The following is a 24,399-nucleotide window of genomic DNA, read 5'->3' as shown; positions in this document are numbered from 1 at the left end:
CTGCCTGGACAAGGGTCCCCATTGAAGTTCCTTTGCGTCCCTCATAAATCGTTGAGACTCGCAACTACCTGGACGACGGGTACTTGCCACGCGGCTTGAATTTAACAGCTTTAGAAGTTCTTCCTTGGAACGAGCTTTTTATAAGGCTTTTACCTTGAAACTTATTTTGTTAAGTTTTGCTTTTTCTACTTGCACTTTTATTTGTCGTCGAGTTACCCCCTGCGCTACCCATCCTTCAGGACGAATGACTCCTTCGCAAATGATGATGATGATGATCCGACCATTTATAAACAACTGTGTTCCTACAGACGTTCCGATCGTCAACTCCGCCGTCCTTTTACATTTCAGACGAACGAAGTCCTTACTAGTGCTCTATCTAAGAACTACATTTTAATTTGTACTAATGACAGCTGCGTAGGATAGGTCCTTTAAAGTCGCCTCGTTTGTTCTTGCTCTCTGCGCACAGTATATAAGTGTAAAACGCCAGGATACGTAAGTAAGAACCCTTATCGGCGTGCTGATGCGAAAGACGGTATTATTTTATATAGGTACGTGATACGGACATATTCCTCCGTGTGAAGGTAACAAGTGGCAAATAAAAACTACCCTTCATTGTACCTTCTAATGAAGCGCCTTTTTTATGTTTGCAACGAAGACAGGAGATGTAGGTGTTTGCGTTAAATGCATCGTCACAAAAATTGTTAGACAGCGATAACACGATCGCCTGGTTTGCAACTCATTGAGTCGAGTCTCTTTACAACCACCAGCACATCATTATGGGAAACTCGACTTCATTAGTGAGGTTTTGCATAATAATCCTCATTGTACAAAAATTAACCATCTAGCATACAAACAAGCCTGCAAACATTGTCTGGTACATAGCAACATTAAAAAAACATAATGAGAAATCTAATTAGACGACAAACATATTTGAATTAGAAATAATGCAGTATAATTAAAGTCATCACTGTTCGTCATCTTCATGCATGCACGTTAAAGCTTGTGGGCCGCATGCCAGATGTTTCAGTGGCTTCAAAACCGGCATGGTACCTGTTCATAAGATTCGCTCGTATTTCAATGATCGAAATTTTGTATTCACAGCGTTCATGACGTATTTCTTTTTCGTATTTTACGTCCGACACAAACCAGCATGACGTATCAATAGTGTTATAGATCTCATGCGTGCGTTAATGGGTACTTATCTCGACACTTACGTTTTTGTTTTACACCACTGATATTAACTTGGAAGCCAAACAGACAGCCTGTTCCATATAATGTAACTACAATGACGTTAAGTTATAGAACAATTCTATTTCTGATTATCAAGGCTGTAAGATGCGCGGTCATATTGTTACGAGAGATAGTCCTGGTGCCACGTTAACTGTCAAGATCAATTCGTCACTGCGGTCGCGACGGTGGATCTGGGAGGTACCGCCATCTATTCCGAGACGATCGTGTCTAGTAGAAGAGAGGTCTGCGTACATGAGGAACATCATGTTTGTAAATAAATTCATGTATAGGATCCAATGAACGTAATCACACTACATTAATTATATCGATAAAGACAACAAACTGTCTACGAAAATAAAAAGTATGTTGTAAATAGAGTTTATTGAGCTGCAAAGTAAGTGATGCGCCTCTATCGCCTAATCTTGCTATTGCCGTATTACTTATTTATTTTTTTCATAATCATACATCTATAGAAACTTTTTCTTCCTATATATATTTGGCTGCAGCACGGCGTCATTAGTTCGAGGAAGATCCTTTTTTGTTTCTTTCCTATAGTTTGCGGCAATGACAAAATTCTTTGTATTGGCTATTAGTGCAAATTAGACGTAGCACAGTTTTTCACTGCTATTGTTTTTCAAAGCTTTCGACGATCTTGGTCTATTTTTACAGACGAATCCTAGCACACTGAAAACCGTAATCAATCACTACTTACCCAATTCGTCTACACTTCTACCTCACCTCTTGATCGATGTCAACCGTCAACTCTGCGGTCGCCGTTAATATTTACCTACGTCGATTTGAACATAGCTGACCTAATCGCAAAGCTTCCTGAAAGGCACGCATTTTGTATCAAATGTATAATATAAAGGATTATAGCACAGGATGAGAAACTAGAAATACATTTGGATTTTTATCTTCATCATTTAATGGGTGTGCCATGATAGTAAACGGCCGTGTTCTTGTGATCCAATGGAAAATGGGTCAAAAAATTACCGCAACTGGTGGTTAATCTTGATAGGACAATGCTGGGCAGTAAATATTAAGGCTAGCAAATTTTTTCCTTTTTTATCAAATTCGGATCCTGTGGTGGCGATTCGCCTTCGTAGATACGTTTATATAACTTCCACTTACTTAGATCCTGCTAGGATTATGCTTTCTATATTCTAGTGCTGAACGAAACTAAGTTCATTATCAATAAGAAATATGCATAGACACATAAGATATTCTTCCCATAAGTAATATCGCTTTCTTTTCTGGAAAGTCGAATCCCCCCACTCAGCTATACGACAGAGTTTCCCATAAGGTCTTGAGTAGATTCGTCTTGGAAACTTCATTGTCTTTCAACAACCGAGGCAGATGATGATGACCTGATTCAATAGCTATATATAATATTGTATGCTGATTCATAAAGCTATTAGGCCTTTGTCGATAACACACTGTTTGCTTTGCTAAGTGCCGGTAGAAATTCACTTTCAGCTATCGGGAACCGTAAAATCTAAACATTGTGTATTTTTATAAAACAAAAAATATATATATAGATATAAAAAAATAAAATTTATATAGCAATATTGTGTATGCGATTCGACTAACTACAATTATCTCGCTCATCCGGGTCGCTTTTTTACGTTAAGCAGTTTTATTTACTATTCATTGCCATTTTTAAGTAATATCAAATGTTATACTTTCCCTTTCGATGCAGTTTTCATATGAATGAAAAACGCTTTAATTAAGTTGTATTGTTATGGGTCCGAGCGGTCGGAAAAGCATTCATGGATCGTATAGATGACATGTCCTTCCGTCATAGCCATCGTCGGCTGCGGTTCAAAAAATAACCTGTTGCAGTTCTACGATTTTGTGTAACGACAAGGCACAAACTGGAATGGATAAAGTGACCTGTATTGATAAAACGATGTCTTTTGTAGCATACAGGTTTGCTCAATTCTTAGGGCGTTCTTGCTTCCGAAATGACTTGTCCATCGCTCACCACTCAGGCCTGTTTTAGGATCTCAGAAAATGTACACATTTTAAATCCGTGATAATATAAAACGCCCGGCTGCTCTAGCCTACAAAATATAGCCTACATATGCTGTACGTGATATTTATTGGTTACGTCTTTTTTGTTCGACTACTAGGATCGTTCATTCTATACACACCGATATAATAAGTGATTTTCGTCAAGACAAATCATTTTCATAGATAAGCGCATCGTAGTAAATTTTCGACTCGGAAGCTCGTCTTGCTCAATTTGGATGATTGTAGTCTTGAATACTCCGTTACTTCGAATATTTCGAGGTTATCTATGTTACATTGAAAGCGCTTATCTAACCGGTACATATTAGTTTAGAATCACATTCTCAGGATTTCTTAACAATCGTATGGACCTAATATAATCGCAATTTCCTAATGAAAGTATAATTCAGCAGCCTTATTCAATAGTCTCAATTTATTTGCCAAAACGTATTTAAGCGTACGTTATTGTCCTTTCATTCGTTTATCGTTTCCCTGCAATTTGTTAATATTACTTCTAGTCGCAGCACGCATGTGTGTGATCCAATTAAAGGCTGTCGCAGTACCATTACGTTCCATTTCGTTGTATAACAAACCCATCTCGCTTCAATTTTTGCGTGTATGCAGGGCGGCAGCTAGACAGAAGACCAACAGGACAATCACAAGCATTATAGATATTCATGCGAAAAGTTAAAAGAAAAAATAAGCCTGTTTTTTTTTTTATACCAACGTAGTATTTTGTTTTTAATCCGGTTGACATGATGCATTGACAGATGAGCTAACCCTCGTGTATAGGCTGAGATCAGGTCAAGAAATAACCTCCTATTGTTTTCGTAATCAGCTCTCTAAAGCCGTAGTATCTCCTGAATCTACCCACGGGAGATCTTTACGACCGACCGGTTTAGCATGGCAAAGTGGTCGTCTGTACTTTCTTGCCGGCTTTATAAATAAAGTAGAACCACGAGGGCAGGCTTCGACGGTCTGTGCGATGACTGTTCTGGGCGGACCCAGCAAGTCCCACTCGCTGTAGCTAATGGGGACATCGGGCAGCTAGCTTAGTTCTCAGTACAAACATGGCTTGCAAAAGTAAACAGAAAAACCTACCATTCATCGTTTAATCATGCCGGTATACTTCGAAAATATATAGCCATTTTAAAAATGATGAACAGTAATGCGCAGATATATTTTGAGCGCTATGAATAATAACGTACGTGCAAATATTATCACCATTTTTAGTTTAGCTATATACAGGTGGGAAAAAATAAAGCTTGCTGCTTAAATGAAAGTGGATATAGATATGGTAACACAGAATTATCTGCGTATCATCACTAATACTTCCCAGTTTTAGATTGACGACTTCGAAACTCTGAATCCGCCGGTCGCCTAAATGCTTGAAACCCATTATTCTTCACGGGTCTGCTTGCCATCTGAGGCATCCATTGGTACATAATTTCTTCCTCGTATTAATCTATTTACGATGTACACATGCTACGCACGAAGGTAAACGGTGTTAAAATAAACATAACAGTTTGGGAAAGATCACCGCAGCCTCAATGTAGACCCCATTTATATGTCCATAATTACGCGTCAGTGATTCGGTTATAGGTTAAATTTGAGCAGGGAACTCACTAACAAAGCTGAGTAGACGCTTTCACGTAATCGTTGAACCTTGTTGCATTCATTTTATGCTCATGTTAACTGAAATATGAAGTGATTATTTATGAATTCCTGCTGACTTTAGCGGAAGTAATCACAATATCTTGGTTCGCGTCCGGCAGCGCGCGAAAGTTTCCCAGCACACGCGCTAGGTTCTATAATCGCATAGGCCATTTTATCCCAACTAAAGACTGAATGCCTTCGTCAACTTGTAGAAACGTAAACACTGCACACGCTACGTAAGGTAGTATGCTTGATAAGATTTTTGCGGGACCGTGAGAAGTAATTGTCGCTGAGGGACGTTAAACAGCCAAACCATTATATTGTCATTCGAATAAAACTGATTTAACAGATTTTTTAGCCAAGAGACGTGTAGAGTCGTGGGGTTATTAGTCTACAACGGTTTCTTCCTGCCAGACTAACACACTGAGACGCCCTGTTGAGTGCCCAAGCAATCTGAATAGAAATCCTATTTCGGTTTTCAACGACCAATAAATGAGGACCCACAGCAGCGAAGATGCCCCGTAAATCCTTAGGTAAAACCGCGTGCTTCGGTATGTAGTATTGACAATGTGCATTGATGGAGCTCTATAAGCATCAGTATATGAGCGGGGTCGACAGCAAAGACGACAATTAATCATCCTAAGGTTTGGTTAATTGACAAAACGATAACGCAAGTAAAAAGACGCCGAAGGATACGTTCGGTCTACTCGATCCTCATACGGATCGCGAAGCTGGCCGACTCATGTCACGGTCGCCGTTACGACTGAATGGGGAGTGCCCAACAGAATCAGAACAGCTTTATGCTGCTAATGCTAATGTGGATGAAAAATATACTCATATGGCTTTAGTAGCGAGCAATCGCCGAGAAAAAACGAGCCCTAGCGCAACGTTGCTAAATGGGTATACAGAACGCTTGTATAAATAATAGTGATAATCATAATCGAATTAAGAGTGAATAGAAATTAAATTCATACGATACTGATGTAGAGCATTTCCTTCGCGAATAGCAACGATAACCACTTGCTTAGAGCAGTGTTTATACGTGCTATTTTTATATAACACTAGTTTTACGGCAGATGTTTAGTTACATGAAATTAAACACGATGTAAAGTGTCCTACAGGAACTGCGACACCGAAAGCTTTCGGCGAAGGGCCGTGAAAAACGGTTTCTACTACAGGTATCGTCTTATATAGCATATAGTGTAGCATATAGCATTGTACATTGGTCTTTCAATTAGTCCGAAGATGAGTGTTGAGCGCAAGTATAAGGGATAAAGTCTGTCGACGAATCAAACACATTTCTACACATTGACGTGCACTTTCCCAGCCACAGAAGGAGGCGGCATATTTTTCTTGCAACAGGAAACAATCCAAATCAATTTTCTGTGTATGATATAATCGCCTAGATAAAATACCTACAAAAAACTGAAGGCTTTTTAGATACTACACACTTACATTTTGTGCAACTATCTCGATTTTCTAATAATATAAACGTGATTCTTGTTCAGGTTTTATTGCAAACATTGTTTTCAAAACGTTGTCAACCCGTTTTCTTTCTTCGTTCTTTGTTAAATTAGCCCCATTAGTTCACTGTACAGATTAACTATAATATATACGTATTTACCGCTCATTTTCGCCCCGATCCACTTAGGCCTCCCGGTAGACGTTCTTACCGTGCCGTCACGGGGATGCCGATTTGCTATACTGGCCATCCCCCTTCATCATCGTCACCACAACCATCATCCGGGTCGTACTCAGTGTAAGTACCGCGTCCGTCACAAGTATCGTTTAGCATTACTTCGTCTTCTACGGCCTTGTCCTCACCTGAATCATCCGGCTGATCACCGGCATCCGACACTATCGCAGGAACGGTCTGGGATTGGGCAGGTTCGTAGAACAGACACGTGGATAGCGGGTGCTGAAATATGGGGGAAAACGTTGATGGTAGCTGGATGTGTTGAAAAAGTAAAGACAGTGGTGGCGGTTGTGGGGGTGGGGGTGGAGGTGGAATTGGTGGGGGTTGTGGTGGCGGTGGAGGAGGATGACGAGCAGGAGGGGGCGGAGAACGGGCAGTCGCACGTCGAAGAGGGCGCGGTGTCCCACGTGCGCCGATACCACCTGGGGGTGACCGTGTTGAACGTGGCGGCGGCGGCGGCGGCGGTGGCGGCGGTGGCGGCGGTGGCGGCGGCGGCGGCGGCGGCGGTGGTGGTGGTGATGGTGATGGTGGTGCCGCCGGTGGCGGGGCACCGGGTACCGTGGTAACTGGGGGGGGCACATATGTCGAGCAGAACACTTGTGGTCCTGCAGGCTGACCACAAGTGGCGTGTAATGGTTGTGGATAGATATGGAACGTATTAATGCCTTGTGGTTGTGGCCGAGACAAATCGAAGAAGTAGGTGTTGCAGTGTTGCGCTGCTTGAAACGGTAGGATGCGTTCATGCCGCCCTACAATATGACCGTCGTGTTTGAAGACAACAGTTTCCCGACCGTTCTCAATCACTGTCTTTCTCTCGAACTTTTGACTGTTTTGCATGGTGGTCACTTTTTGGACGTCTTTGAAGATAGCTCCTCTAGTGAAATAGCCCATGTTGTTGCTCATAAATGTCTGCTGGGGATAAAGATTTAGAAGAAATAACAGCTCGTCAAAGGCCATCATAGCGCCGGTATACATATAATTCGGGACATCGGCATGATGACGGAACGGCTGGTTGAACTGAGCGGCCAGATTATTATCATAGTCTCTTCGGCGTTTGGAGTCGGTGAGCACCTCGTATGCACCAGATATCAAACGAAATTGTCGCTCAGCCTCTTGTTTACAAGCGGGATTTTTGTCTGGGTGCCATTTAAGGGCAAGGCGTCGGTACGCCTTGCGAATTTCATCACCCGACGCATTAGGTTCAACGCCCAGAAGCGCATACAGGCTATTTACTTCACCGTAAACCTCTTTTAGTCTATTCATCGAACTTCGTTTTATGCACTAATTCGTAAAACAAGGCCGTGGTCACCAGTCTGTCCGTCAGTGGGTCAGATCGATACGCCAAACGCGTGCCAACCGTTGAGATATGGTGAAACGTCAATAACGCGAGTAACTTTCACTAAAATAACGTAAACTTTGGTTCTATATTGGAACCGTTCGAGTTTAGAGGTCGCGAGCATTTCCAGTAGTTTTGATTCCAGGGACAAGGGATAAAACGAAGAACAAAACATAAGATGCCACCAATATACAGAATTAGCCTTGAGCGAATTCGAAATATGGGAATAAGTTTAAATAGATGAGTGAATCTCTGTTGCTAATAGACTTGAGATTGACTAAAATAACGAATTTTAAAATAAAAAAGAATGTAATCTAGTCCCTAGACGGTTCAATTCATGGTACACACATACATTTGGAAAAAAAATATGAAAAGAGAAATATTGATGCAAAAATTATCCTAGTATCTATTTAATAATAAAAGTATTGACATCGAAGATATTAGCAGTGTTCAAAAAGGCAGACATACAGAACATTTCTGCCGATGGTACTTGTGTTTCCATTTATCTTTTGTAGATTAATGAGCTAAAGACTATATTGAAATCGCTTTACTTTAAATGTTATCTTTTAACAATTAAATCAATTTTTTTAAGTAATTTTTCATCATTTGCTTTGCCGCTTGCAAAAACGAACTTTAACAAGACCATTGGATAATAACTGAAGTTAGTCGTTGACTCAATGATCACCGTTGGAGTTTTATTTAGATTCAAGTAACATTGTAGCATACGAAAAAAATTAGAGAGTGTCTTCTTTTAACAACAGAACATCCAATCTGTACAACTTACAAATATAGAGGCGGAGACAGTTACTAGCAACTGATTAATGTCTGGTGAGAGATAAAAAATATTCTCACTTTAGGCCTATTTAGAATGATTGTCAGGCGAACATTTATTTGCAAAGGTTAGAGAAAAAAAAAAAAGTTAAAACTTTTCAGATTAAAGAAAAAAAAAAGGTAAAATCGGGTAAAAAGATTTCGGATATATTTCAAATTATATTTCTGGACCTTACCAGTTGCTAAGGGAGCAATTATGTACTCGCGCAATACTTGTAATAAGTACGTGCCAGTCAATTATGAATGGCACGCTAATCAATGAATCTAGGACGGGAATACATATATATATATAGATGGGGAAGGAACATAGGACAATGTTTACCGGACCTAATGTGGCCGTTCGGTTTGGCCACATCGGTTATTTCATCTAACAGCTAAAAATATGTAGTTCATTAGAGAAATAGAAATAACTTTGTGACAGTTTGTTCATTGTGCAATCTTGGATCACACACGAATGACATTCCGTCTCTATGAACTCTAGGACAATCTCCAGTAAATAGAGATTGTCCTGATTCTATTAGGGCCATACTGCAATTGAGGTGTTCAACATCTTCCATTTAACAGGAAACGCACGGTATGCAAGTAACATAGGCTTTAGCAATGGCGGGGTAAGTAATATTATGCATCGATCTGATTAACTAGAGGATGCGTACGGCATAATACCGGCACTTTATAAATGGCGTACGGATACAATCGTTTGTTTATCTAAACTCCCATTCAACATTGTAATCGATAGGAAAATTTGCACAGAGGCAATCGTGCGTCGGCGGCAGGTTAAGCAGAAAATAGTCTATGTACGACTAGCTGTCTCGAAGGCGATAATATCGGATAAATATCGCTAGAATTTTGGTACGCTGCTTTTTTCAGTTAACCAAAACTGAGTTGCAAAGAAGTGTTGTTGTAAAGGGATTACCGTCAGCTCATCCTCATTTTCTTCATCGCATACTTATAGCACAGTTATATTGTATTGTCTGAACATGCGTGTCAAGTTAAGAGATTACTGGCGTCGTTTTAAGCTACACTTGCATTGTTGCTAACATACTTCCAAGTGTAACGGACTCATACCGAGGAACGCGTATAGGAAAACGCAGAGGATTAGTCCGCTGCCCATTGAAAGCAGGCTTAGCATTTCTTACTATGGATGAGCCACCTAGTTTTATAGGGACTTTCAATTTTCAAACATGTAGGACTTATTCGGTGGCTGGAAGTATCCTCCTTTTTCTAATCAGTGGGGTTGACGTATCGATTTATAGGTGTGCATTATAGAGCGATATATATGTAAGGGAAAGCGATATTATTGGAAATAAAAGCCGAGTACGAAGCATTTTTTCTGAATATGTTTCTATACAGTTCTGTAGCCATTAACACCGCTTCGAAAATGATAAATTTCGTGAAAACATTTTCATTTGCTGTGAACTCTTTCGGAACGGCGACTTAGTTAGGCTCATTCATTCTCCGCCGCTAGTCAAATACTACCGTGAAATCATGCTTTGCGTTATCTTTTTCTTGACTGCTAAATATATCTAACTACAAATATATATGTATATATTTTTGTTTCTATAGAAAAATAATATACTATGGTGAATATTTTTTATAGAAACAAAAATAGCCTATTCGTAGCGCGATTTTTCCAAATTTTCAAACTTTTTTTTTTATCTGCCACTTGGCTGCATCTCGTTTTGGGCATTTTTTGCACTGCGACGTGATTATTGTTATTACGGTAACAGACAACACTATTTTGCCTCCAAATTGCCTGACTAATTATGTTGAAGTTCCACTTGGCGGAGCATTGGCCTGTGTGAGCTCTCAAAGTAATGGTTTGACCTCAAAGCGTTATAATGCGGACTTGAGCTGCGTTTGCTCTCTTCTAGCCAAACATATTTCCCTCGTATGCTTTTTATTTCCTCTGAGTAAAACATCCATTAATCAGGATAGCCTAAAACATTTTTTGTCTAATTTCCTAACTTACGTTACAGAGACTTCGGTTTACGGAAATACCCTTTCTGTATAAGAATGGACACCATCAAGAGGAAGAACTGAGGCACCATAATCTGCCTTGCTATCAATATGTTTTTACTGATATTGAAGTTTGCTATATCTCTCTTCGAGTATTGTACGCTATCTAAAGTTGCGACTCTCTCGCCTCGTTTATTAAGTCGTGCTGGGCCCGATTGGCAGAGTTGGCGGGAAGCTCTTGAAAAGGACAGAATAGCTTTACTTTGTCCTAGCAGCATGCCTTCAGGGTTACTAGTATAAACACAATAAGAGCGCGTCGGAAAAAGTGTCTGCTGGATCCTTGTTTTTTAATTCAAATGTGATCTCTAAAGCGGGAACGCTTCGCTCATCGTCAGTTTATCTCGCTTGTTCCATTATACTGACCAGCCGAAGGCTATTGATGGTGCACGTCGACCGGGCCATCGGAAGCATAGCTACATTTCCATGGCAGAATAGGACACTGACATTAGTAATGCAATAGACAACAAACAAGCCTGACCGATGTCAGGCTCGTTTGTTGTCAACTACAACGACTATATAAAACAGGATTATTTTTCCCGATCGAACAAAGCGAATCAACGTGAGCGTACAGAGACATCTGTGTTTCGTCGTAGGATTGAATAGGCCAGACACAGTGACCTGATACAGCTAAACAATATATGATAAATATGCATCGACCTTATTGAATCTCACCATAACTTGATACATCTATATGGACTGTATTTGCTTTCGGTGTAGTTTGAACACCGCTACTAATGCTTCTATCTAGCTCGACTATATAACGTATCTACTTTTTGCTTTTCTATATATGTAGATAAAGTCGTAAAAGATTATGCAGGCGGTGAACGGAGTGTGCGTATTACACGCAACGATATTTTGCTGAAGTGGAATCGAACTATTTTTGGCAAGATGGTAAAGAAACGTTATAAATGGTAGGTAACGTATGGCTTCAGACAGCTGGCCTATTTCAATACGAAACGAACCGTATGTTGACGCTTGATTTCGGATTTAGCCTGCCGTATTGCACCCAAGCTGGATGAGCAACTACCACAGGTAGCTTGCCTTTAGCCTAGTTCAGGGATGCATTTCAAGTTCTCACTGTAAGAATCGATATAAAGATAGAAGGACGATGTTCAAGGGTGAATTAGGTACTCGGTTTTACGAGATCAGAGTCGGAGACGGATAAAGATTTCCTTAACGCGTTTCCGGAAAGTTCTACTTTATCCGAATTGCGAAACAAATAAACGTCTACATGCTTCGCGATCTAAAATTATAGTATGGATTGTCCTTTTTTTAGTTGTTTTAATTTCACACTTTATGCTATAGCGTTCATTCGAGATCGAAGAAAACCGAACAAATACACAGAAAGTTAATTCTACAAACATCGGAGTGCCGGCTGTCTTGTGTGGTTTGCTCCTGATAGTTAGGCGTGAGGTAGTAGGCTTGCGAGAAGAACGCGACACATTTAGTAGTTGGCGAATCCTAGGGCGCGGTTCTGTGGACCTCTAATTCTAGTTTTATGGTCCTGACTAGTATGAAGTTGTGTTATGAACAGTATTACTCTTACTGGAACAAAAGTTGAATTATCGTAGTGTTAAGAATCGAAAGCTGTCTAGCGTAATGGCTTCCATTGCTAAAATTATTTGTCAAAATCGAGCTTCCGCGTGTGCTGGTAATACCTGTCCTAGAACGTCCAAGAGAGGGGCCAATAAGTTTGGTAGGAATAGCCAATCATAGAAATTAAGTTCATACGAACTTTTGTTAGCTATAGTCCAGTGTAACTTGAAAGGACAACTAGGCGATCAATGAATCTACTGCCTAGTTCAGTTACACCAGCTTCGTCAGGAGCAGTCTATTCGTCGAAAAAAGTAATGACCTATCGTGACGCGCTGCGCTAATAATGACAGCTTTTGGTTGCGACTTATTTCTCATTATGGCACTGCCTTGCAAGCGTGCATAAATACGTGCGTTTTGAATTTATTGTCGTAGGTACAGTCATGCCTTCTGATTGTGCATGGAGCACATGCCTTCGGCGATTTTTGTAGAGAGCTTGAGCTTTAGAAACACTTGACAAATAAGGCAGAGTGCTTTGATCCTCGTTTCCTTCCATTTTTAACAAGTTGCCTGCCGCACACCGGAGCCAATGAAAAATTAGTAACTGATTTGGGTCCTGTGAGTGTTTATGATCATGTCGAAAAGTAGTTCTAAGCGAGAAAATAACTCTAAAAATGGGTTTAACAATCAAATTACGTTGTACAGATCTCCTACAGAAAAGGTACACTCGCGGTCTGAATTGGAAACGCCTGAATCACAATGGCTGGGGCCGATCTATTCTTAAAAGTGATCTTGAAGTGCAGCATTGTCCTTGTTAGAACAGCACATTTCGATGACGTTGTAAATAGTCTATTCCCGTGCAGCCGGGTCTCGAAGGTGTTCGCCGATAGAAGAATCACGGTCTAGAATAAGGTCACTTTAAAGCACCGCTTTGACCCTTCCTACACTCACAGCTATGATCGGCCATCGCCAATGCGATAACCAACAAACACGTGTAACCGCGAGTAAGGGACGAAGCAAAATTTCTCCGATATTTTGGACGAAGGTTTTGTCAGGCAACGATCGGCTATGGGCTTCGAAGTTGTCAATAAATCAACGAATAGCCTGCTTAATACTAAATTTAGAGGGAAATGAAGATATTGGCTAAATCCTCAACAATTCAAATCGTATGACTGCCATGCCGTTCCGTGTCTTTTGGAGAAACCCCAGCTACGTAGAGCAGGAGGTACCGCGGTTAGACTCCTCGTAGGGGCATCCTTTATGCTGTACCTAAAACAGGTAATTCCCAAGACTTGTTTACGTAAAAAAATAGCTGTAGATACGACTCAAAAAAATAGCGCATAAACCAACCATCTTTGGTATGGCACATTTAAGATAAAAATTAATATTATACCGAAATTCGTGTAACTAAATTGAAGACGCATAAGCTATTCGCGGTCTTGTATTGCATAGTACGTTTTATTTGCACAGAAATGTTCTTTTTAAAATGGTAGTAGATCAAATGTTATAATTCAAGCATATGAATAAATACACGTTTTCGGTTACGTACGTACTTGAAAAGCGGGTGGCTGAAGATAGTTTTTCTGCCGGCCAACGACGACGCTAATACAGTTTAAAGCGGTAGGACGGCTGGTCATATCGCCCAAGTCATGATACGATTGCTCGAACGGCTCGAGATCTCTTACGGGTGGTGCTACCAAGCGATGGGCTGGGAAATACGAACATCTTGCCTAGTTACCGAAGTGTCCACAAGGCCAGATCGTGCGGCGGGCGCGTAGACATTTACAAAGATGGATCTGGGCTTCGGATTTTTCGGAAATTTAAGATTAGTGTGGAAAAATTTAAAGCTAAAGCTATACGAACCGTTTTCTCAGAGAGAAGCAGCCTTGCCGGAATAACTTTTTATTTCTACAGGCCAGATGGTAAGACATTAGAGTATTAGTAAAATATTGCGAGGGGTTCAGTAAGATCCTATTGGCTGGTGATTTCCTATGATAAATTAGGTTCGGAACTATCCGTCGGAAAACTGACATTTCCTGGCAGAAGCGGCTCCAACGAACAGTGTAGCTCTGCGTTACGTAAACACCAACCAGTTCAATCACACGGACCTCGAAGTAGCTCGCTAACCCGATACCTGGAGCCTCTACAACAATGCGGACCCCGAGGCGCATCAATTGGCGGGTCATTGCTGGGTTGCAGTGATCGCGGTACTGTGAAGATTAAAAATTGACGGCTCCTTATTCGGGCAAGGTATTATCTAGCACCCTTAACAGAGTGATTGCGAGACGCACTTCCGAGTTATGCGAGGCCTTGGTATATTGTGTCATCAGGGTTGTATAAATGCACAGAGAACTGTTATGTAATCTGCTAGTATTGCGCTTCTAGGACAGAGGAGCCAGGGAACGTGCACGTACGCGGCTGCCACGTATGCCAGCCCTTATATGGAAATATGTCGCTTTCTATTCGAACGATAGCGGATCCGCTGGTGTAGGAAAGGGAGTATACACCGTCCTAGGCAGAAAAAGCAGCCGAGATAAGTACGAATACTATCGCGCCAATAGGACCGGGGGTGACTTCGTAGGGTCTGTTGCCGCGGGCTCATGGAAGACACCCGTGATTGCGTCGAAGGTCCGAGTTGTGCAATACTTAGCCGACTTCGGAAACAGTGGAATACCATCCGACACGCGAACGAGAAGATTTTAGCACAGTGGCATTAGTAAACATTATTATTCGGTGGTTAACTTGGAACTTTCACGTGTACGTACTTGCCCTTCTTTCCCGTATTGTCGCTGACTGCCGGCTTTTTGACATTTTGGTTAGTGACAAATTAATAACAGGTTTAGTTAAAAAAAGAAAAACATAATATAATAATAAAATTGTTTCAGTCAAAAGGAACTAGCCTTAGTCGAGGAGTGTGGGCGGCGAACTTCAAATACGTAAGAGGGGCAAATGAGCTGCGAGTGTATAGCGAGTAATATGCCAGATGTTGCCACAATTTAATGCCACGATGTACGATTGTACAGACCACGAAATTGGCACTTGCATTGTTGTAGCATTGAATCAGAACTGCAGTAAAGGTTAAAAGGTAAGTAAGTTTGTCCCTTTTAGGGGCACTTCATTAAAGCAGCTCATATTGCATAGTTGTAACACCTCAGTACCAAGATGCTCATCATCATCCTGGATGCATCCCTCCGTTTTACTTGCTCATGTCGGGGTAATTGTTGAACCCATCATACACCACCATAGTCACTAAAATAACCAGCCTTTCGTTTCTCGTGTCTACAAAGCAGGCTGACTCCTTCCCTAGAATGTTTTGTGTCACCCCTTTCTTCTCAAGCTTCGTTGTGCATGCTCGACTATTGCGAATAGCATAACTGTCAAGTTATCTAGAGGCCTCGAGTCTTTGTCCATCTGCCTGTTGTTTTACACTGCAGCTACTCAGATATCTGCTTGTTGCTTTGTGTCCTGAGTGTAGGACAGTAACACCGGGAGCGCGTAATAGGGATACATTACAAACTTTTTACTGCCTTTTGCTGCATCGTAACGTCTATGTGATTCCCCCACGTTTACTCTCGTATGCCGTCACTTTCATTAGCTTTAGGAGTAGCAAAGCAAGCAGAAGGCAAATTAAATAGGAAGATATGTGGAGGATCAGAGTTAATCAAGCAGTGATTGGCCTTGTTGCAGGGCTGCCTACGCTACTCGACAACCCCGGCGTCGTCATGTCGACTTCCAGCAGAGCATAAGCTGTCACTAGCATACGGCTGCATCTCCGCCTCAACCTGAGGAGTTCCTTTTACTGTGACCCGCATACCCCCATTGAAATTATTATAAGTGGCTGGACTGGATAGTATTTGTCACTGTCAGAAGGACATAAATGATCTACCTATGAATATGTTCAATTCACAAAAATTATTTGCTTATATATATATGTATATAATACAGATCATGTATATCATAGAAACAAATACAATATCGCGTATACAACTACTCTGTAGGTTTTTACAATACGTGCATATATCTGTGATTTTCCTGGCAGAAAAATTGGTCAAATTTTTACAAGTTTCATAGGCTAAAATTTAGCTCAGGTCCTGCAGGCAGCCTCCCAGCGACAGATAAGGTATTGATTTCGTACTCCATTAAGACTGGGGAACTCCACAACGCGGTAACTATTAGAAAACTGAGCTTCGTAATGTCATCCTTGGTCAGACAATTATGTGACTTTACTGCAGCGAATACTTTTTTTTTTTGGCAGATTATATTTTTGGCCAGAATATACTACAATGTACCTTCATGCGTAAAGATTTCACCGCTGATCTCATTCGCATCTACCTTAAGGAGATACGTATAATTAAACGCATCCATCCATCCATCTGGATAATGTAAGGTATGACTACCTGATGCTAGACGACAATATATGGGACCAAATTGTTAACGGTGCTGGTGTTCGTAACCCTGCCCCTACTACATGGCCATATATTTGCCATCGTGTTGCCCATGTCAAAACGGGAAATTACTGGGAACGGGTGAGTTTTTACCAAAGCAATTCACTCATTCTAGCGAAATAGGCCGATACAGTGTCGCGACGAGATTTTAATGTAATCAAAAATTGTAAAGTTTCGTTCAGGTTTCTTCTCAAGGTTCCTTAAGATCTGGCAGTTTTTAATATTTTTGTACTATTTTTCTTTTCGTGTGTTAATATTATTTAGATAAACTTTTTCGCGGCTTAAGATTCGAAGTGTTTGTTTAGTTTTGCACCCATTACTAAAAATATACTCTGTGAACCAACATTGAATGCTGACTGTTTGGCGTCTTTCTCGTTTTAGAAGTGATTGATCAGACCGCTCAACGCTTTCTCAAGTAAAATAGACCTTATATATTATCTAGATAACAATAAACCTATCTAATCTAGATAGAAATTGAATGGACAATATGTTAAATATATAGTAGGCTGCATTGTACCACGACCTAGACATCGTGCAACCTAGATAAGTTTGGCGTTAGTGCTTAACCATCACGTTGCCAAGGTAAGTTCCCTGATAAGTTCATCACGTGATCCCGTCATCAGCTGTCGCTGCCAGTTGACGCTGTTGCATTGCCGACTACAGTTACAGGTGTGTGTATATATATATATATATATATATGTATCAATAACAAGACATGTTAACAATGTGAATGTTTTATTTCTGGTACTTATCAGTGTCAGTGAGGACTACCGTGAAACCTTCAGTTTCTCGGCTCCTTCCAGCCGTTTTTTCCTTAAGTTTGAAAGTGACATGATTGACGCCAGGCACGTTCAGTATTTATGCAACTAACCGATTATATCTGCTAGAAAATCGACCGTCGTAGCTGAACAATGATCAGCCGTACTGTTTCTAATGTCTCAACGGCATTTTCGCGATTCGCGTCATTTTAGCTTTACGCAATCAAGAGAAAAACAAAAAAAGACTGAACGGCGGTCCTGAGAGAACGCCTACTCAACGAGCGCGAATATTAGCCCTCGAAAAGTAAAAGATGTTTAGTAGGCTCAATGACAACCAACGGTATCTATTATTTAGGTTCTATACTTAGCTTAGCTTTGCAACAGTAAGGGCTACATCGAGAAGTATGTTGATAATATTACACAATATGGAATATAGAAAAATAATTACGGTTTGTTGTAGCGTTGTTGATCGTTTCCACGCTTATGTTGTCGCTAAAAAATAAAACATAACCTAGAAGGTGTACCTTGAATCTTATACATATATAATACATTTTTTGTTTACTTATATCTCGTGTACTGTGTTTTGGTTATGGCTTGCATTATGTATATTCCAATGTCTTCGCGGATAAAGTCTCTATATGTGAGAGCTTGTACTTATCACTAAGTTCTTGAGAACATTATTTTCAACTTTATTAAAAAAAACATGGGGTGACCTACAGTATAGACCGCCTTAAAAATGCCTCTTGTTATTATGAAAACAAAATGGACGTCATTTATACGTATGACGTCCATTGCTTGCACTTGTCCATTACACACCGTTAATTTTAACGATACGCACAAGCTAAGGGAACACTTTGTAAATAGTATGGTTGTTAATAAGCCTATCTGCTAAAACTCCTGCCTAAACTCTTCCAAAAAACATTATACATGTAGGTCTACGTTTATGGAAAACACAAACAACCGTAGACTTCTAAGCGCATGACAATTCATTCTCCCTTGGCTAAGCCTAACTTTTCGACGAGTAAAAGTGATTCAAAATTTTTGCTTGGTGTGACAGTTCCTCTGGTCGCTAGCAGAGAAAACTAATGGTTCCGGGGTGGCTAATGACACTCAGAACGCGAGCAGAATACGTCGCTGAATAACTGAAGATAGACTTCAGGGACCGCTTGCTCGCTTGGGCCTTCCCAGTTCTCATGTCACGTAGTGTCCAGAATCAACCACAACAAAATGCTCCTATTAGTCGTTCCGGCAATGCGGAAATTACTCTGGATGGGTGAGATTTGTGTTTATAAAAACTTGTAGGCCCTACCACTAGTCACGTTGCTGGTAAACAGTTGTTTGGTTCATATTTTTCTCACTGAAACGATCGATCCCGCGGACGATCCGCACGTGCGTGCAAGTGCCTCGACGTGCGAATCGAAAACAAATGCTACCAGGTTCAGGGGGCAGTAGCGACCAGTAGGGAGACTGCACGAGATACCGAGTGCGGCTTGCAGCTTAACTGGTTTGTAGTTTTCGAGAAAACGTGCTTAATACTAAACAGATGTGCTGTGAAGGTTGCCCTTGGACAAATAGTTTGCCGTGAACTATGGCGGGGCCAGCCTGCGCTTGTTGCAACCTAGGAACACAAAAACTAAGTTATCCTATTCGAAGCCGTAGCTTTTATAGAGCCTATATAACCCTCACAGATCGCCCAATGTTGAATTTAGGGTGCTCCCTGGTTTGTAAATGGGTACAGCTTGATACGAGCCCGGAACTTATGTAGAATGTATGTGTTAGGAGGAAGTAGTCGCGATCGGAGGAACGAAGTCGAGGGACTTAGCTAGTTAGGTGAAGGAGTAATTAAAGGAATAGCTACTTGTATAATTTGAGTTACTAAAAAAAAAGCCACTAAATTGGCTTTTGGGGGTAATTCGATTAGAAATTGTTACAAACAAAACAAAATCACCTGTTACGGCTATACGTTAAGCTAATGTTTTCGAAAATAATAAGACATAAGAGAATCATTAGTGACATCATACATTGGAATGAAATTTTCTAAATAAAATATCGAGACCTAAAAAACCAATATCTGTCCAGTAGCATTTAGTGCATCCCTCTGAATGCGTGCCTCTCGAATGGACAAGATGGTCGAAAGGCATACATTGTGAAAACCGTATCCTCTATCCAATTAACGATGGAAATAGAGCTCGGAAGGTAATGTATTCATTTGACCACGGTCCTTTTTGTCACACATTGGTTGAAGTACACAAAGCAGAAGCACTTATTAGATCATACACAGGTCCCGTAATTTGGAGCTCAGTATTTTTTGTTTTTTTTCCAAGTTAAAATTACTAGAAAAAAAAAAAAAAAAACTAACCCTTCTCTCAAAAAATCAAGTGAAACTACTATTAAATGTTAGCAATCTCATTTTCTAATGTAAAATTTGAGGCGGCTGCCGGAAAGAAATCACTATCCCCAAATTTACGACTGCATAGTGAAGAATTTCATCATATTATTAATTACTGAATTATTTTTTTTTGTAAATGCACCGTTGTTCACTCAGGGTCGTACTGAGTCACTATTTGATTAGCGACCAAAAACGTTCTTATATACGACAGGGTTACATTCGAAGGTGGGATGGTATAATTTATTATAGGTTCAATTATGTGACCGATGTAATCTGTACGATTGGCCAGCGTCTTTCTTTCTCGTGAGCATATTCGCTATTTCATAGTAATAACAAATGTATAAATGAGCATGAGAAACAAACTAGATACATCTATCAAAAATTGTGTTCTGCTATCAGGGTGTCCGACAATGGATATTGTAACTGTTCACTGTGGCCACTGCGTCAACGTTAAAGATCCGCGTCAGATTAGCTCACATCTACGAACAGAAATGGCTGTCTTAAAGATCACAGACAGCCTTTTTTTGTTTGCCCATTTGGTAACAATCAATCTAACAAATTGAACTGTACGCTGTGTCCTATATTACCGATCAACGTGACATCTAAGAAAAATCTAAAAAATAAATAAATGAAACCTTAAAAAAAAAGAGCTTCCCTTAGTAGATGCGGCGTTTCGTAGCGCATTTACAGCACTTCGTATTTTTCAGGTAGACATTTGCTTATAGATCTGAGTTGGTCTGAAGTTTCACGCTGAAACAGACTATAGGAATCGGCTCACGGACCAATAGATAGATAGATAGATGATAGGCAAATAATATATATGAAAGGGAGCTACAATGGAACGCCTACTGCAATGAACAGTGAAAGATTTTCGTGGCTGCAAGAGGGGGATATTGTCCAGAAGTGAATATCAGTTATTACTACCAAGCGTTTTCGGATACCGTAAGTGATTTGTACAATCGATTCCCTTTGAACGATGCTTCCTATATTCAATTTTATTAGCGCATACTTTTTAAGGTTGAAGCCATTGATGCGGATAATTCGGTTCGAGCGAATAGAAAAGGGAATAATTTCGAAATATTTTTCTAAGATGAATTCCTATGAACAGCTTATTTAGTCGATAGGCATGCTCGAAGTATGGAAGTAGAGCAGCGCGTCACGTGTTTACTTCATGACTGTGTCTGTTGAAGCTGAAGGACCGAACAAGGCTAGCGAGCAAACAGTATCGAGCCACATTTCCATAGAACAGGAAACCTGTTACCGATAAAATCACTAGTCAATGAACCATAGCCTGAAAAAAGTAAGCAAAATTAATGCAAAATTTACAACTGAATAGATCCGAGGCAAAACGAAGAAACCTTCAGAAACGATACACTAAAGAAAGAGGTACATTAAAAGGAAAGAGAGGAGAAACACAAAGTTCTCTATCTGCAATTCTTCAGTGGGCCGAGGTAGATCACCGTTCTGTTGGGTACCCTGATGATTTTTCAGGCTTCGATTGCAAACTCCCGTACACAAGAACCTAATAAATAAGGCACTAAACACGGCCATGACGCAAGCAAGCCCTCACTGCATGTGTATAGATGATTTTGTATTATTATGTAGAAGAAAAAGGTCTGAACACGCCAACAGGAAAAGAGGATATCGCATGGACACCCAGTTAGTAAAAGCTTTTCCTTGTGTTTTCATTCCTACTCATCACCAATAGCTAAATAAGGATCGATTCAAGTTTGATGAACGATTAACTGTAGAAATTAACAAAAGGTAAAGGGATTGTAACCAAAATCAACTCTATTTGAGATCTGCGATGATCTCGGTATATACAGTGTACTCTGAAACAAATAATCGTGGAGAAACGAGCTGATTGATGCTACTTAGTGTGTAGTAAATTTAACGGTTAACTCTATGACTATACTGTGAGGTGACTGGTCGCGTGTGCGTTGTAGTATATGAAGAACGGCTTTCTTCTAATGGCTCTGCTATTCAATTGTGAAGCTACGGTTCGCTAGTAGATCATAAAATTTTCTATGCTTTTCAGTGCGTAAGTTGTTAAGATGGGCACGACACGACACTGGAAACATGGTGAGCTGCTCAAATATATGGAGCGCTTGTAGACCTAAAATTGTTTGGATTTTACGTTTTGAGGAACACACTCTGTATCGAATTCGACGAATTTCTATTATTAATAGGTTTTTGTCGATAAAACTCACCGCGGAAGTTAATAGGAAGCGGGGATTCAGCGGCTCGGATGTCCGTGATTTTCTCTAGACCTCCGTGAAGCTGTAAGATAATGATAGTCCTTACTCCTTTGGTAACTTAGTTTGTAATATAAAAAGGCACTCAGTTCGATTAAGGCCATTATATTAATTCGCTCTACAGTCGTGTGTATATATACAGAACGGTCTACAGAAAATTCACAACGTTTCTGCTTTCTTTTTTGTGGTTCATTATTTTTCTCATTGCACACACCCACTTTGACTTTTCGTACCTTACTTTTCCGCCAAACGGTGGCTGCTTTATTCGAAAGCATCTTCATTCAAATTATTCCCTTCGCCCTTCCATATTATGACCCTTATGTTAAATTTTAGAATATTAATTAAAACATTTACTACTAGCACAAATTGTGCCTTGTGATACGTTCCTGAACGTGCGTCACTTACCGGAAGCTTTGGCATAATGAAACTGGATTGGAATCACTTATTTACCCTCTTGCAATCAAACCGGGTCTGACAAATTGAGACTGAGAAAGCCATTTTCGTTTGAGAACTTTCTCGGTCTGATTGTGAAAAAGTGCCCGTTCGGCAAACGAGTATTAACAATCCCTATTTTTCAAGCATTTAGGCTAAATCTGTCATCGTGAGCGTGCATGGCGTTGCTGGAAGTGTTTCAAGGCTTCCATTCAGTGCTGCCGTTTCTCAGATAGCTGATGCATGGCATTACTGGGTTCTAGATGATTTGCAGTGCTTGAACAGTATCGTGAGGTGGTCAGACGACACATCTCCATCCAAAAAAAATCTGCTGCATGTTTTTAACCCATTATCATCGGAGATTTATTGCACGAACTTAGTTCGTTGTCGTTGCCCTAGTAAATAACTCTGCATTCTGTAATAACCTTACGGGAGCTAACGGGAGCCTCTCCGCCTCGCAACATCACTAGCATTCGTTACGGAGAATCAAAGGACGACAAAGGATTCCTAACCTTCGACAGTTGTTTTTGAATAATTCATCTTTTCCGTCAATCTCCTGCTGCACCGACTACTCTATGGTGTAGTAACGAACAGAACTCTGTGCTTTCGCGATCCTGGAACAAAACTCTTGACATTTTAAAGTTCAGTCATAATAAAATCCGCCCGTTTTCGTTCCTTGTTGGTTATATAGTTTCCTCATGTTCACCCGTATCTGATGGGAAAGGCTTAGTGAACAATTGTAAGACAATAAGCAAAAGTAATCTTCGTGCTTTGATTTCACGGAAGGAACACTGATCAATACGGTTCTTACTTTGATCTAAGAGTTCGTAGCTAATCAACGCAGTAATGAGAAATCGTATGTTCAATATGAGAACGACTGCATTTGCCACACCCGGACCGCATGATACGTTTGTGGTCCACTTTTGTTAGTTAGAAAATTGCCTTAGCTGGCTAAATCGATTGCAAATAGGAGCCCAAAAACTTTTCTTGAATAAATGCAGCCCAGTACAGGGTAAAGATCCAACTAGACCTCATATAGCAGTCAATAGCTATCGCGTTGCCACCTATATTGTTCGTAAGCTGGAAAACATTCATATTTTGCAAGCTCCAAATTGGGGCCTTATTTCTTTTCATATGCAGCGTAAACATATATGTAAACCATATTAGCCTGTCAGTAACAATTGGATTAATTTCAGTAAGTTCATCTGACTTGATTTTCCGAACTTTTCGGAGGTCGACCACTTCAACAGGCAAACGTCAAACAAAGTAGTTAACGTAATTAATTACGCTAAGAAAATAAATTACGTTAATACAGTTCCCTGCCGCCAGTGACTGGGAACAGAAACACCACTTCGATCAGAAATATTTAGGAACAAGCATATATCAATTAGTGTTAGGCTGATATTTTAAACAACATATGTTATTATTAACTCTAACAAAAATATTCAATCTTGCGCTTCTCCTATATATCCTAAAGATACTATTTTACGGTCCATATTCCACAGCACATGGCAATGGCTCACTGACTGGCCTTCTGCTTACGTTATTAGCATAATTATTATTACGTTAGAAATTTACAAAAAAATAATAATATTGAGGGCAGCACTGACCGCTAGATTTGCCCGCGCGCTTACCTTTTAATGTTTATGGTCGTAGCTGTAAGATAAAATTTAAGTGTCGATCATGAAGCTGGTTCCATTCCATGTTTACCTTGTATCCTACTCGAATGAACCATTGTGAGTGAGAGAGATTCACCAATCGATACGAATTGACGGCGGCCGAAGCGAGACTTTTTATTGGTTTAGTTTTACA

At 40.3% G+C, this 24,399-nt stretch overlaps 1 protein-coding gene across 17 annotated transcripts in view; it reads right to left on the bottom strand.

Annotated features, from left to right (window-relative positions):
• Positions 1 to 1,001: 1,001 nt before the first annotated feature.
• LOC111254627 (uncharacterized) overlaps positions 1,002 to 24,399 on the bottom strand; it is a 29,922-nt gene continuing 6,524 nt past the window's right edge. For 7 of the 17 annotated variants that reach the window (XM_086981792.1, XM_086981644.1, XM_086981872.1 and 4 more), the window contains 2 exons: positions 22,111 to 22,180; positions 4,942 to 8,014 (listed from right to left, as the gene is read on the bottom strand). In XM_086981792.1, the coding sequence (XP_086837918.1) occupies positions 6,596 to 7,855 (1,260 nt within the window). In that variant the 5' untranslated portion in view covers positions 7,856 to 8,014; positions 22,111 to 22,180 and the 3' untranslated portion in view covers positions 4,942 to 6,595. The other 10 variants (XR_015322364.1, XR_015322285.1, XR_015322228.1 and 7 more) reach the window with 10 other exon arrangements.

The sequence above is a fragment of the Varroa destructor genome, unplaced genomic scaffold (assembly GCF_002443255.2).
Source record: "Varroa destructor unplaced genomic scaffold, Vdes_3.0 BEIS01000001.1, whole genome shotgun sequence".
NCBI classification, from domain to species: Eukaryota; Metazoa; Arthropoda; class Arachnida; order Mesostigmata; family Varroidae; genus Varroa; species Varroa destructor.
Note: the sequence above shows the minus strand (reverse complement) of the source record. Positions and strands in the feature narration are given on the sequence as shown.